This window comes from Crotalus tigris, unplaced genomic scaffold (genome assembly GCF_016545835.1).
Source record: "Crotalus tigris isolate CLP2741 ecotype Arizona unplaced genomic scaffold, ASM1654583v1 scf7180000018683.451868, whole genome shotgun sequence".
Lineage (NCBI taxonomy): Eukaryota > Metazoa > Chordata > Lepidosauria > Squamata > Viperidae > Crotalus > Crotalus tigris.
Genome location: NW_024097144.1, coordinates 343,232 through 357,030, shown reverse-complemented (window position 1 = coordinate 357,030; position 13,799 = coordinate 343,232). Strand labels below are relative to the sequence as shown.

Here is a 13,799-nt window from a genome sequence, read left to right as displayed (position 1 = left end):
TTCCCCCTCCTCTCCGTCGGGCAGTTCCCTCCTGGTGCAAAAAAAAAAAAAAAAAAAAAATCCTTCACAGTCTCAAACCCTCGAACGGACCCGTCGGCCGCTTTTCCCTCTGCTAGGAGCTGGTAGGAACGCTGCCTCGCCCCCCCCCCATCCAACTTCCCCTTTCGAGAGAAGGGAGCAGCTGCGAATGTCACTTTGCTGGAAAAGGGGATTCGCTGCCGCGGAAGGAAGGAAGAGGCTTCCCTCCGCCAACCAGTCAAAGACAAACGGTTGCCTTCCCTTCTGTTCTTGGGGGAGGAGGGGAGCTGAATTCCACCTTCCCTTTTTACCTGGGCAAAGGCGGCTGCCCCTGCTAGGGATTGGGGTCCCCGCTCGGTTTCCCGCCCTAAGCCTGTGGTTGCTCTTTCCCGTGGAGCGCTCGAGAATCCAGGGTGGGGAGGGGGGTAGGTCTGCCTTTTTTTCTGAAAAGGGGGGAGGAGACGGCAGCGTGTGACAGATGCACTTTCCTGACAGCTCCCAGCTCAGCCTAGTGGCTCCCTGCCATTGGCTCAGTGCAATGGAGCGGCAAGGCTGTGCGGTATAATAGCGCCATGCCTGCGAGAGGCAGCAGCTCAGACTCCTTCAGCGAAGCAGAGAGAGAAAGATGTTGCTAATGCCGCCGCCGCCGCCGCCGCCCCCCTTTTTCCTCCTTTGACTGCTGCCTGCTCTGCGCTGACAGAAAGAGACTGTGATAAATGCCCGCCGGCTCCTGCTGTAGCTAAGCTTGCCGGCCGACGGTCGATCTGGCTCCCCGCCTTGAGAAAAAAAGGAGGGAGAGTTAAGCTGCTGCTGCTCCTGCTGCTGCTACCGCCGCTTTACTTGGAGACAACAGTCGGAGAGAGAGCAGTGCACGCCTCTGTGTATAGCTTGGTTTCCCCCCGGATCATCCAGTTCCTTCGCCGCGTCCCGGTCTCAGCCAAGCCGGCCAGTCCAAACGACTACCCCTCTCCCGGCGCCTTGCAGCCTGCCTGGTCTGGCGCCCTCGGGGTGTATGGGAACAGCGGCAGACCGCGAGGCCGCTGCTCCATGGAGTGTTATTACATTGTCATCAGCTCCGCGCATCTCAGCAATGGGCACTTTCGCAACATCAAGGGAGTTTTCCGAGGTCCCCTCAGCAAAAACGGCACCAAAACTCTGGTAAGGTATTTGTTTTCCTTCCCTCCGTTTCTCTCCCTCTCTCTTCGCTCCCCCCCCCCCGCTGCCCCCTTTCGTGCTTTCCAACATCTTCGCCTGGAGTACTCGGGATTCAGCACTCCAGAAACGTGGACAGTTCAGAGCGGTGCGCTTTCCTAGAGAGTCTGGCTCGGTTTCTTGGAGATTTCTTTTTCTCCCCCTCCCCCCTCCCCAAAGCACAAACAAAAGAAGAAAATTGCTAGTTTGTACGTGGATTTTCTTCTCGGATTATTTCTGTTTCTATAGATTCTTTCTGTAGAAAGAGTCTTTGATTTGGGGCTAGTGTATGTAAGTGGGCTCTTCAATGGCGTTAAAAGAAACACCCGGTCCATTCCATTCCTGCCCTCCTGCTCCTGAAAAGTAGAGTGCTGAATAAGCTATAAATCTCTCTTGTAGAGAAGAGCTTGCATTCTGGGTCTGCTCTGGTGAACATCAATGCTGTCCAGTATGAATTAAGGGGTCAAGTGTTATTCAGAGAATAAAGGAAAATAACAAAATGGGTTTCTTGGCCAGAATATTATTCAAGAATTATGATGGGTGGAAGTTCAAAACATTCTTTTTTTTTTTCATTTTGCACAGTTGATCACAATGGGAAGATTGAAAACTGCTTCCATATTTTCTCACAAGGGAATTATTTTGATGTTTGTTAAAGTGATTTTTAGGACTCTGCTTCCACATCCTCTCTATAAACTGTGGTGGGACTTCTGAATACATGTAATGTAATAAGGTGGGACTTCTGAATGCATGTAATGTAATAAGGCTATTGGTCTCACTCTGCTAAGATGGCCTGAAATCAGAAGGGACAGAAGAGACCCAAATCTAAATGGTGGGGATATATTCATGTTGCCAAACAAGTTATTTTGTATGCTCTTTGAAGTGCCCAGAACAAACAACTGCAATTAGGGAAAGAAATCCTCAAAATTTGTTGGCTTTTTTTTTTCTCAATAAAACACTTAGAAACTTCAATAGAACAGATATAGGGATTAAATTGTGGATTTCAGAGGACAGAGAAAATGCTGGAGTAAAACATAAGCTTTGCCTTTGGAAGGAACCCAGTTCAACCATCTGTCTAAAACCCAGAGACCCATTGCTGGCCAGGGGTGACATTATCAGCATGGTCTGCTTCCATGAAGGCCGATGGTCAATTCATATCTCAGATATGTAGAGAGATCCTTTAGAAGTTTCATAATGCTGGTACAGATTTGAAAGTAAGGTAGAACGATTTTGCTTTCTCATCACTTTTTCATTCTGAAAGTTTCTATAAGAACAAACTATAGGGAAATGCAATGCATATCTCACAGGAAGATTCTTATAAGGTTTACTAGTATTTGTTACATAAACACAGTGATTAAGAAAGCTTGTAAATTATAAATAATTATCAATGTTAAAAAGTTTGTGTGTGTGAATTACATGTATGATTTTCTGCACCCTAGATATTTCAAATTCTTTCCAGCAATGTTATCTACATTAAATTATCTTTCATTCACGTTTTATCTAATGGACATAAATGAAATCTATCAGGAGGGCTGTGTGTATGTGTATGCATGGACACAAGTATTAATTAATTAAAACTAAATGGAACAAAACTTGCCAAATTGACCATTAACTCTTAAGAGAAGCAATGTAGGAATGATCCAGTATTTACATTCTGCTGTATTTTGTAATTCTCTACCTAATTTCATTTAGACTATGCCAGAGTTGACCATCATTTAGTATCTTATTCATTCATCATGAATTTGTACATGATTTGTACAGTTAATACAATTCCATCTCTTTATGATTGTGATTATCCTATCCATAGTTATTCAATAGGAGGCCCCTATAAAGCCACTGGTGTGTATCTCCTAGTAAATATTTCAAGTACCTCAGGCTAAAGTGAGCTCAAACTCCAAGTATCTATTGATAAATTCATTAGAGGGTCAATTATTGTGGCTGTTATTTTCATCAACCTATATGGAAATTATACTTCATACAATAGAGGAGGTTTGTACCATCAAACTGGCATGTATTTGGATGTTATTCTGAAAGTGATATTTGAATTCTGTTGAAATCTGTATAGTGTCACATAGATCACATTCTAAATACATCTATTTTCTTCTGCAAAGTTAATGGAACTTCAGTAGTCACTTGCTTTTGGCATAACTGGGAGCAATTTTATTTTTAAAATATATTTAGCGTATATTAGAAATGAAATCAATAATTGAATCCAAGAATATTATTTTCTGACTTTATCTAGGTTAATGCCTACATTTGACTTAGTATTGGATATTTTTTGGGGGTAGGAGGCTTAATATTTTATTGAAAGTGGTATAGCAAACTTTTTGAAAGATAATGGTAGTGAATTAATGTAGTCTAATGTTCTCAAAAAGAAGAAGCAGAGAACAAATGAAAATTTATTTCCCAGAGCTTGAAAGTGGTTAAAGTTATATAATGCAGAAAATTTTATAAAGTATGAGGGATTTTCAGTGAGAAAATATATATAAACTCTGCAACTTTGAGAATACATTGTTTTATATATATATATATATATATATATATATATATATATATATATATATATATATATATATATATATATATATATATTAGAATGAGTTTGGCTTAAAAAAAAAACTAGATCCAAAATAAAAAAATAGAAAACTTGATCAATAAATGAGAACAAATGAGATATAATCTATTTTTTTTTAAAAAAAATCTAATCTGCCTAAATTTGCATATTAAAATAAGACAAAAGCTTTGTTTGTTGTTAGATGATTCGTATTCCATCAGGCCTCATTTTAGAAGATGCTTTTCATTTCATGTGAGGAAGAAGACAGAATGTCTTTTGAGTCAGCCCTTCCACTCAGTGGATACTTTATCAAATCTTTTATTAAAGATAATTACAGATTTTAACATGCATTCTGATTAATGTAGAGCACTATTTTTTTTTAAAAAAAATCATACATTGTTTAAAGGTAAAATGTATTCGAATCAAGCTTGACTCCCAGTAACTGCATCCATGATGTTTCTTTGGCTCCAGTTGCAGTCCAAAATGAAGAATATAATTTGAATTTGTACCCCTAAAACAGACTGATAACCAGCATTAAAAACCCAAAGACAGTTTTAAGGAACACTTTTGTGAGACATGGATTATTCAGACAATTAGCCATTTTTTCCAGAGGCTATGGGTTAGCTTCCATTAGATTTTATCTGAAAGGGTTAAGGAATTCCACTGTGCACACATTGCACAAATAACTTGCTCAAGCAGAAATTACTTAATCACATCTACACAATAGAATCAATTTTAAACTGTCAGCATCACAATGTTTTGCTGATCAGCATCACAAGTCAATAAGTTGCTAGAAAACATTGACATTGGATGCATTAGTGTTATGGTTTGTGTTTTAAAGAATAATTTGAAATGTAAGGAAAGGGCTCTCAATAATTTCAAATAAAAGTTTTTCTCTCCCCCCCCCCCGTTTTCTTTTTCCTGTCTTGTATTTGTGCAATTTATTTCCTTGACCAAAAGGGGCCACTGCTGAGCAGCTTATCACCTGCTCTTCAGCTCACTTTTTTCTTCTTTTAAGCAATATTGCTATGTGTGTGTTACCGGTCTTCAGAGTAAGAGATGTAAAGGAATGGGTTTGAATGGCCAAATGGATAAAAAAAAGCAAAGTTCAAGTATTATATAATATCTTTTCCCCAATCCTATAAGTAGAAAGAAGGGCATATGATCCTGGAATCGATGGGTAAGTCCTGAAAATACACAGCTGAGCATTACATTCGAAGAGTAAAACAAAATATGCAAACATAGACATAACTATTTTTGAAAAGCATAATGTGAATAACACAAGAATTTCAGCTCTCGTGGGAAATAGACATGTTTGTATGAAGTGATTGCAACACAGAGAACAAAGAAGTTGGCCGTGTAAGAGACAATACCTGTAAGATTAATATGAAAAACATTTGAGACTAAAAAAAAAAATCTGGTTTAAGAAAATGACATGTAAGTACTGCACTAAAAAAGCAACAGAGCTGAAAGAAAGGAGTTAGAAAAAAAAGAATAACCTGACAGAAATCAATTTTTAAGAGCTCCGTACTGTATATGTTTACTCAGAAGTAAATATTGATTTCAGTGAGACTTCTTGATAGATGGGAATAGGTTTGCAGTCTAAAGGTGTATGACATTATATGCAAACATTAGGATGTGAATAGTTTTATGTTACAAGACTAGAGTTCTGTATACATGTAACTAAGCAGGAAAGAGTAAGAAATGGGAGGAGATGTCCCCTAAATAACATCACTATTGACTGTCGCACCATTGACACTGTCTGTATATACAGCCAAGATATTGCAGTGGAGTTTGGATTGGACAAATGTGCCATGCTCACCTTCAAATGGGGGGGGGGGGGATAGTGAAAACTATTGCAAAGGGCAGCTTTACTTGGAAGAGCTTACATTCTGCAATGATACCTTTAACACCATTAAACATCAACATCTGCCTGTCAGAGGTCTTTGGGGAAAACTCAATAGGTGGATAAAAAATGCCAAATCCAGCCTAAACATTTGGCTGACTGTGCAACCAAACATAAATATTTTCCCATAGGAATTAAACAATAGCTAGAAATGTGTCAAGGGATTTTCATTTTATAGAATCTTCCAAAACTTAAAATGTTTGGAAGAGTGATTTATAAAATAGAAAAAAATTATGGCACAAAGTAGAATCTGTGAAGAGAGCAATCAGGAATTAGAGTAACTGGACTTTCAAATAGTTTGAAAACTTTTCCTGGCCATATTATACTACCCTGTAGCTGTCCATTAATAGAGCAAAAACATTACATCTGGGCTAGCAATCTCAATACAGCTACTAAGATTTCCCCATTATCTCCTATTTTTCCTTCTAACTGAAATTACTAAATTTTGAAGTAAGAATTTCTGCATACAGGACCAGGACTTGTTTCTTTGAAGAATAGTGTCCTTTTATAAGAAAAAAAAAAATCTAAAAGCATCAATTAGTTCCCTGGAAACTTCAGTTAGGATTATTTTGCAGCTTTAAGACTTGTCTTTTTTTTTTTTTTAGATTCAATGAACTAGAATGGTGGTAGTATTTAACACTTCTTGAATCTCCCATCATTCGTTAATACTCACCTAATAGGCTTTCTTAAAAGATTTAAGGGTAGTTACAAGAATGTCTTGAAAGCTCTTATAGTCCAGTTTTGCAGTATTTATTCCAGGTTTCACAGTAAAATTATGTGGCCATAGTGTATCTATGCATATTAAAGCGGGATAAAAATGATTATTGCATGTGTAAGAAAAGCAGTGCATCTTTGTGCTTATTGTTTATACATATTGCAACACAGATTCATCCTATTTCATGACAGCACATTTGTCTCTTCAAGTACAATCATATTCACACTTTTAACCTGATTGTAAAATCTGGCTATCATTGAGAAACAATGATTTCGAAAACTCAGGATGTGGCAATTACAACAGCAGCTTTTGGACAATTATACAGGGAACGTAAAGACCCTCAAGAATAAGAAGTTAACCATTCAACCAACCATATTTCCAGTTTGTTGTCATTAATTGTTTAAGTGAGTAAGTTGCTTCTGAAATATGGTGTTGTTTCCTTCACTAGACCTGAGCTCAGCAGATAATCAAATGTTTATGGTTTTTTTCAATGCTGTTTTACTTAGTTTTACTTTTACCCCTTGACTGGAGTTGGGGAACCTTATGGCCTCTCAGGCAGTTCTGATACTCCAGTGTCCAACAGCTTTAACCAACTTTGTCAGTGACATGTGCAAGGCCCATATTCTCCATCTCTGTTTTAAATCCTCCAAGGATTAAAAATAATTTCTAGAAATCTCAAGGAAAAGTTTCCTTGAAGTCATTTTAAAAAACCGTTTATCCTATTCTATGTTAAGAGTGTTTCTGTTGATGCTTGGACTGCATATGTTTAAAGTAAATTCCACAAATGTTCACATATAATACTTTCCCACATTGGTCTTATTTGAATTGTATTAAACCTTCACATTTGTTGACCTGACTTTAAGAGCAGTCCAGGTACATAAATGCAACATATTTCCATCAATTTACAGAATGCGTGGCATATGCATAATCCAATTTTGCTGCTGCTAGAAGAGTATCTCGGGCAACCAGTGAGGCTGGATTGAAGAAACATATTGTTTTTTGATATCTGTTGGAAGTGAAAACTGTATGGAGTGTCAGCATATGTTGTTGGCAGCACAGTATGCAGTAGTAATAAGGGGAAAGAACATAACCCATTTTATGCTGACTGGTTATTTCTTAACTGATAATACAGATTTTGTGGAATTCCCATTTCTTTAGCCCTCTATGTGTCATATATCAGGCTGAGGAAAATGTATTTTAATAAAAATGTTTATTAGAATGAGGTAGGGGGAAATTTGAAAAAAAAAGGGGGGGGAATAGAAAAGGAGTCAATATATCTTTTTCCAGAAAATCATGACATCTAAAATCCTTTGGATTCTAATTTTAATTAAACTTGCCTAGGATGAGACTGTGTATAGATTTATAAATATTTTTTTATATTTTAAAAACTGTTTTATGATACTTAGTGCTTCATAAAATAGAAAGGATGCTTACATGGATTCCATGTTTAAATATGTCCATAATCCAAATATAAAGCCAATATCATATAAAAGGTACAGTTGATTTTATTTCTCCGTTGTGGCTGTATCTGAATCGTATACAAAAACAGCATAAAGAAATCAAGCATAAATAATAGCACATTTGTCTCTTCAAGTACAATCATATTCACACTTTTAACCTGATTGTAGTTTTATGTATGATTGTTTTTTTATTATAACAGAGAATATTTTTTAATATAAGATATAAGTATGAGTAAATAAAAGGAAATACTGTACTGAATATGTAGGTTTCTGTGTCAAAGGAGAAGGGCTTGGATTTCTGCATTCACCTTGAAGGTGTAAATTAAGTACAATGACATGAAATTGGCAGAGAGATGCTTCATAAAATAAAAGGAAATGTAGCTTGGTCATCAGAATAATTCTGGCTTTGTCCTAATAAAGTCTACTTAGTAATACTTTCTCAGTATTTTTATTGCTATAAGATTCATGAAAATTAATAACTTTTGTAAAATTAATAGAACTAGATCAACATCATTTTTATCTGAGAGTTTAAGACAGCAATTAAAAAAAATCAGCAGCAACTAACAACAGATGGAGGAGAGGGATCTGATCTAGAGGAAGAGCAGGAAAGTCCAATGATTTGCTAACTTCAATGAAAAAATAATAATGGGATCTCCAATACATATTGTATATAGATAATACTAATCCAATTCAGCTAGTAGATAATTTGTGTATAGGAATTGCTGTTCATATGGTGATCAGTTCAGTATGGAAATCTCTGATGGTGGATGGACCATCCTGGTCTGAATCTGTCCTAAAGAGAGAATTGAACAACCTCTTACAGATTTGAGCCATGATTTCAGATTTCCCATTTTTCCCAACCAAAAATAAATTATTATAATACAGGTAATCCTTGACATATAACAATTTAGTGATTGTTCAAAATTAGAACAGCGCTGAAAAAAGTGATTTATGACCTTTTTCAAACTTAGGACTGTTGCGATATCTCCATGGTCACAGGATCAAAATTCAGACTCTTGGCAACTGACTCATATAGAAAATGGTTGCTAGGTCCTGGAAGTCATGTGATCAGTTTTTGTGACCTTCTGACAAGAAAAGTCAATGGGGAAGCCAGATTCACTTAACAACCATGTAACTAACTTAACAACTGCAGTGAATCACTTAATAACTGTGGCAAGAAAGATTGTAAAATAGGATAAAACTCATTTAACAACTGTTTCACTTAGCAATTGAAATTTTGGGCTCAGTTGTCATAAGTGGAGGATTATCTACCGGTATATTAAAAATTGAAAAGGATTCTTTCTAGCAGCACTATCCCCCCTCATGTTGTGGGTTGGAAGCTAAAGCAGAAATAATATTTACCTAGATCAAGTTTATGAATTTATCACTGCTGTGAGATTTAAACCAGAATTTCTCATTCTTATAATAATTCACTTTTGACTTTTTTCCATAATTATACAATGGTTAAGGAGACAAGCATTTTTCCAGATGGATCTTTCATTATCAATAAAGCTCCATCATTCAAAAAAATAAATTATTTCTTTTATCATTATGTCACTTTTTAGTCATTGTTGGTTTTTCACCTCCTTGATTAAAAATAAATGTTAAGAATTAATGTAGACATTTTTCTTTTCACTTTATCCTTAAACCTTGTCCGTATCTGAAATTTTAATTTGAAAATCCAACTGATACATTTCCCGTACTCTTTTATTTTCTGGGATATTGTTCTGTATAGCAAAACAAGCAGTAGGTGTGATTTTGCAAATGTTATAATTCAGAGTCAAAAGTGAATGATATATGCAGAAAGCAACTGATTAATAAAGAAAATACTCTAATTTAGATGGAACATTTTCCAGTGGCATTAATGAAGTGCCCCAAGTAGTTTCTCCTTTGACCTCTTTTCATTCTTCATTTTTGTCTTGCTTTTGTACTGCAAAAAAAAAAAAAAAAAAAAAATTAGAGAGCTTCTTTTAGTAAAAGGACAAGAGAAATTTAAAAATGACTTGAATAATAGTAATAAAAAACAGGAATAATACATGCTTTTAATTGTAAGTTCTGACCTCTTGTGATGGTGTCATGCCACTTGTGAAAGGGGATTAGGACCCAAGATAGGCTTGCAAGCTAACAGGCTTATTGGTTCTAGAGACTTGCATACCATAGCTGGATGAGAAGTTGGAGTCTTGAGAATCACTGTTGCATGCCATTTGGACCCGCTACTTCATCACATGTGCAAATGTATAAAACTAATTTGCACCTGCCAAATCACTTTTATTTATTTATTTATGAGACTTATATACCGCTTTAAGTGCAAGCACTCTCTAAGCGGTGTACACCAGTAAGCAATGTATATATATATAGATAGATAGATAGATAGATAGATAGATAGATAGATAGATAGATAGATAGATAGATAGATATATTTACATTGCCCCCAACAATCTGGGTCCTCATTTTACCTACCCCGGAAGGATGGAAGGCTGAGTCAACCTTGAGCCCCGGTGAGATTTGAACCGCTCACCTGCTGAACACAGTCAGCTAAAGTGGCCTGCAGTACTGCACTCTAACTGCTGCGCCACCTTGGCTCTTTTATATTCTCCAGACTCTCTCTGCTCAGCATTCCCACCAGATGAAGTGATGTCCGGCTATTTTGGATGCTCTCCTCAAGGAGATAATGTGTGGTCTCTAAGCTATTGTTAAAGTTTTATCAGATAAAATATCTAGGAGTTTCCTTCTTAAAGTCCATAGCCTGTAACATTTTATTTACTGCCTCGTTCCAGAAGTTCTATCATCCAGTTTATAATAGCAGCTTGACATTCTGGGCCAGATCCATCTCCCCAAAAGTTCTTGAAGTACAGTATGGGAAAAAAAAGAAGCTAGCTAGAGAATGCTGTGTTTGGGTTTAAGTAGTGAAATAATAAAACAAATTCCAGAACAGACCCATGAATTTGAGGAGAGGAATTTTGGAATAAAGTAGATTGAAGCATTCAAGCTTTACTTATTTGCTGAAATCTGCTCATTTATACTTGGTGCTAGAAATGACTTTTTGACATGACAATGTTTTAATGTCAATATTAAGGTAAGGAAGACATTTGGTTTATCTCTGATCGGACTAACTTGGAGTTCAGTGAGCTTTAGAGTAGAGGGAGGAAGGTATTGCTGCAAGCAAATTTTAGAAGTTGCTGATGATGAAAGTTTAGAAATACATTTCAGTTCACTGGGATTGCTCAAAGAAGTGTAATATTCTTTTGCCTCTTGGACACTGCTGGAAATGATAGACCCATAATTCTAAAGTTTTGCATACTAATTTCTTAGTAAATGGATTCCATTGCCTTGAGAATTATAAATTTAAATCATATCATGGAGAATTTCTCTACAGGTTTTAATCTCAGAATTGTAATTACATAGTGGAAGGGGGAGAACGCGAGTACTGTGTGTTTGTGTATATACTGTAAAAATTAAGTAGGTTAGGGTCAGAATTATAAGATGGATCTGTGAAGTTTTCACTACAATGTCCTTCAGAGTGTCTATTTTTAAAGCAATTTAGCATCACCTAAAGTCTCTCAATGTGGCTTGTATTTATTTAACTAAACTTTTGCTAAGCCATTTAAAGCAATAATAGGTTTACTAAGATGCACACCTTTTATTTTTGCAAGTGTTAAATAATTTTATTTGGTATTAAAAAATCACTAACAGAACTACACAAACATGCATGCACACACACACACACGTACATTTGTAGGTATATAGATTTTTGAGGGTTTCCAAGGCATGCTTAGGGATTTCTTAACAATTTGGTAGGCATTTTCACGTCATATCCAGTTCATCTTTGGAACACACTACCAAAAAATTAATTGTGAGACTTTATTCTGATTGCTGATAGCAGACAATGTTTTAGTTTTTCTAGAAGTAATGGGAATTATGAAATTGAAAAGATTGTTGAAACAATAATGATCAAAAGGGATTAAGACTGAGCACTGCTATGTGCTTAGGTTAAAACCTAGTCAACAGCAATAAGAGCAGAGAAGTGTCTGTTCTTCTGAACATGTAATGTGCTTGTGGATTTCTGGCAAGTCGTACTGTTCAAATTGATCCAAACTCAGTGAGAAAGGATAGGTTAAGGATAGGGATAAGGCAGGGGTGTCAAACTCAATTTCATTGAGGGACGCATCAGCATTGCGGTTGTCCTCGGGGCAGGTAGGTGTGGCCAGGGTGGGCGCGGCCTAGTAGGTGGGCATGGCTGGAGTGGGTGTGGCCTACTGGGTGGGCATGGCCAGCTCTACATTGTTCACATCAAGGGTGCCTGTGGGGGCCTGGGCAGAAGTGGGACAGCTCTGAGGGTCTCTGGCAGAAGGGGTGGGACCAGGGCAAGTGCCAAGGCATGGTCCACTGGAGAAGCCTCACTGTTCCTCTCAGGCCTTGCGGGGGGGCTGGATGGTGATGTGGGCTGCCCTGGGCAGCAGAGATCAAACGCCCAGCCCGGTCCTCAAGCACCCGCAGCACCAAGGCCAGCCCCACTACCCCAAGGGGGTGCCCAGCTGCACTTACTTCCTCCTCAAGGCTGCTGCAGCTGTGCTTGCTCTCCTTAGCCAGGTTGCTCATGATGGGTATGAGGGCAAAGTCAGAGAGAGGCCCACTCCCTCTCCAAAGCTTCCTTAGCAATAGGATGTATCCAAAGCTTCCTTAGCAATAGGATGGGAGATCCCCAGGATAGGCCAGGAGGAGGGGGCAAGGGGATGGTGAAAGGGCAGCAGGGCAGGACTAAGGCAGGACTTCCCTTAGACCTTCCCTCTGTTTCCTTCCTTCCTTCCTTCCTTCCTTCCTTCCTTCCTTCCTTCCTTCCTTCCTTCCTTCCTTCCAACAGAGTGATGGGAAAATATTTGAGATGAGGGAGAAAAATAGGCAAGAAATGCAGCTGGGGAGGTGTTACCCTTCGTGAAGAATGAAGAAATGAACCATTGCCTGGAAGTGGCCAGCACATGGCCCTCGCCTACTTCACATATCTGCCTTGGTGGGCTTTGGGGGAGGAGATGCCATGAGCAATGTGAGAGTCGACATTACCTGTGCAATGCCGTCCAGCCCCAGCCTGCCTGGTTTTGACAGGCAGCAAGGCGCTCTCCTCACAGTGCTGAGAGGCTGAGCCAGGCAGCGCAAATCCGAAAAGAAGTGTGACGCCACTCAGCCCCCAGCCATTCCCATTTTGGCAGGCAGCGGGATGCTCTCCTCACAGCGCTGAGAGGCTGAGATGGGCAATGCAAAGCTCACCAGCTTTGTACCTTGCTGCCTGCTGAAATCGGGCAGGCTGGGGGCTGAGTGGCAGCACACTTCTTTTTGAATTTGCGCTGCCTGACTCAGCCTCTTGGCGCTGTGAGGAGAGCATCCTGCTACCTGCTAAAATTGGGCAGGCTGAGTGGCGATCAAGGCCCCCGACTCAGCTCTTGGCGCTGTGAGGAGAGCGCCCCACTGCGTGCCAAAATTGGGCAGGTGGGGGTTGAGCGGTGTCGTGCCTCTTTTTGGGTTCACACTGCCTGGCTCAACCTCTCGGCGCTGTGAGGACAGCATCCCACTGCCTGCTGAAACCCCTCCCCTGAAACCCACCAAGCCGGATATGTGAAGTAGGTGAGGGCCATTTGCTGGCCACTTCCAGGTGATGGTGCATTTCTTCATTCCTCACAAAGGGTGACATCTCTCCAGCACATGCCCAGGGGGTGGGGCCAATGCAGCAGGGGCCAGTCTCTTGCTGTTTCCAGGTGGCCTTGTGGAGCTAATGCATTTCAGCATAGATGGCCACCACAAAATTGTACATTGGCTCCAGGCAGCCTGGGCTGGGACCAAGGCAGCAGGGAACATTCCCTTACTGTTTCCAGGATGGCTTCACAGGCCACATGAAACCACGTCGCAGGCCGCATCCGGCCCCCGGGCCTTGTGTTTGACATGTCTGGGATAAGGAGACATTTGGCC

The 13,799-nt window shown here is 39.1% G+C and overlaps 1 protein-coding gene across 1 annotated transcript in view; it reads left to right on the top strand.

Annotated features, from left to right (window-relative positions):
* Positions 1-961: 961 nt before the first annotated feature.
* ZNF804A (zinc finger protein 804A) overlaps positions 962-13,799 on the top strand; it is a 241,454-nt gene continuing 228,616 nt past the window's right edge. Inside the window, exon 1 of the mRNA XM_039355377.1 lies at positions 962-1,176. Within this exon, the coding sequence (XP_039211311.1) occupies positions 1,066-1,176 (111 nt within the window). The 5' untranslated portion in view covers positions 962-1,065. The remainder of the gene's footprint in view (positions 1,177-13,799) is intronic.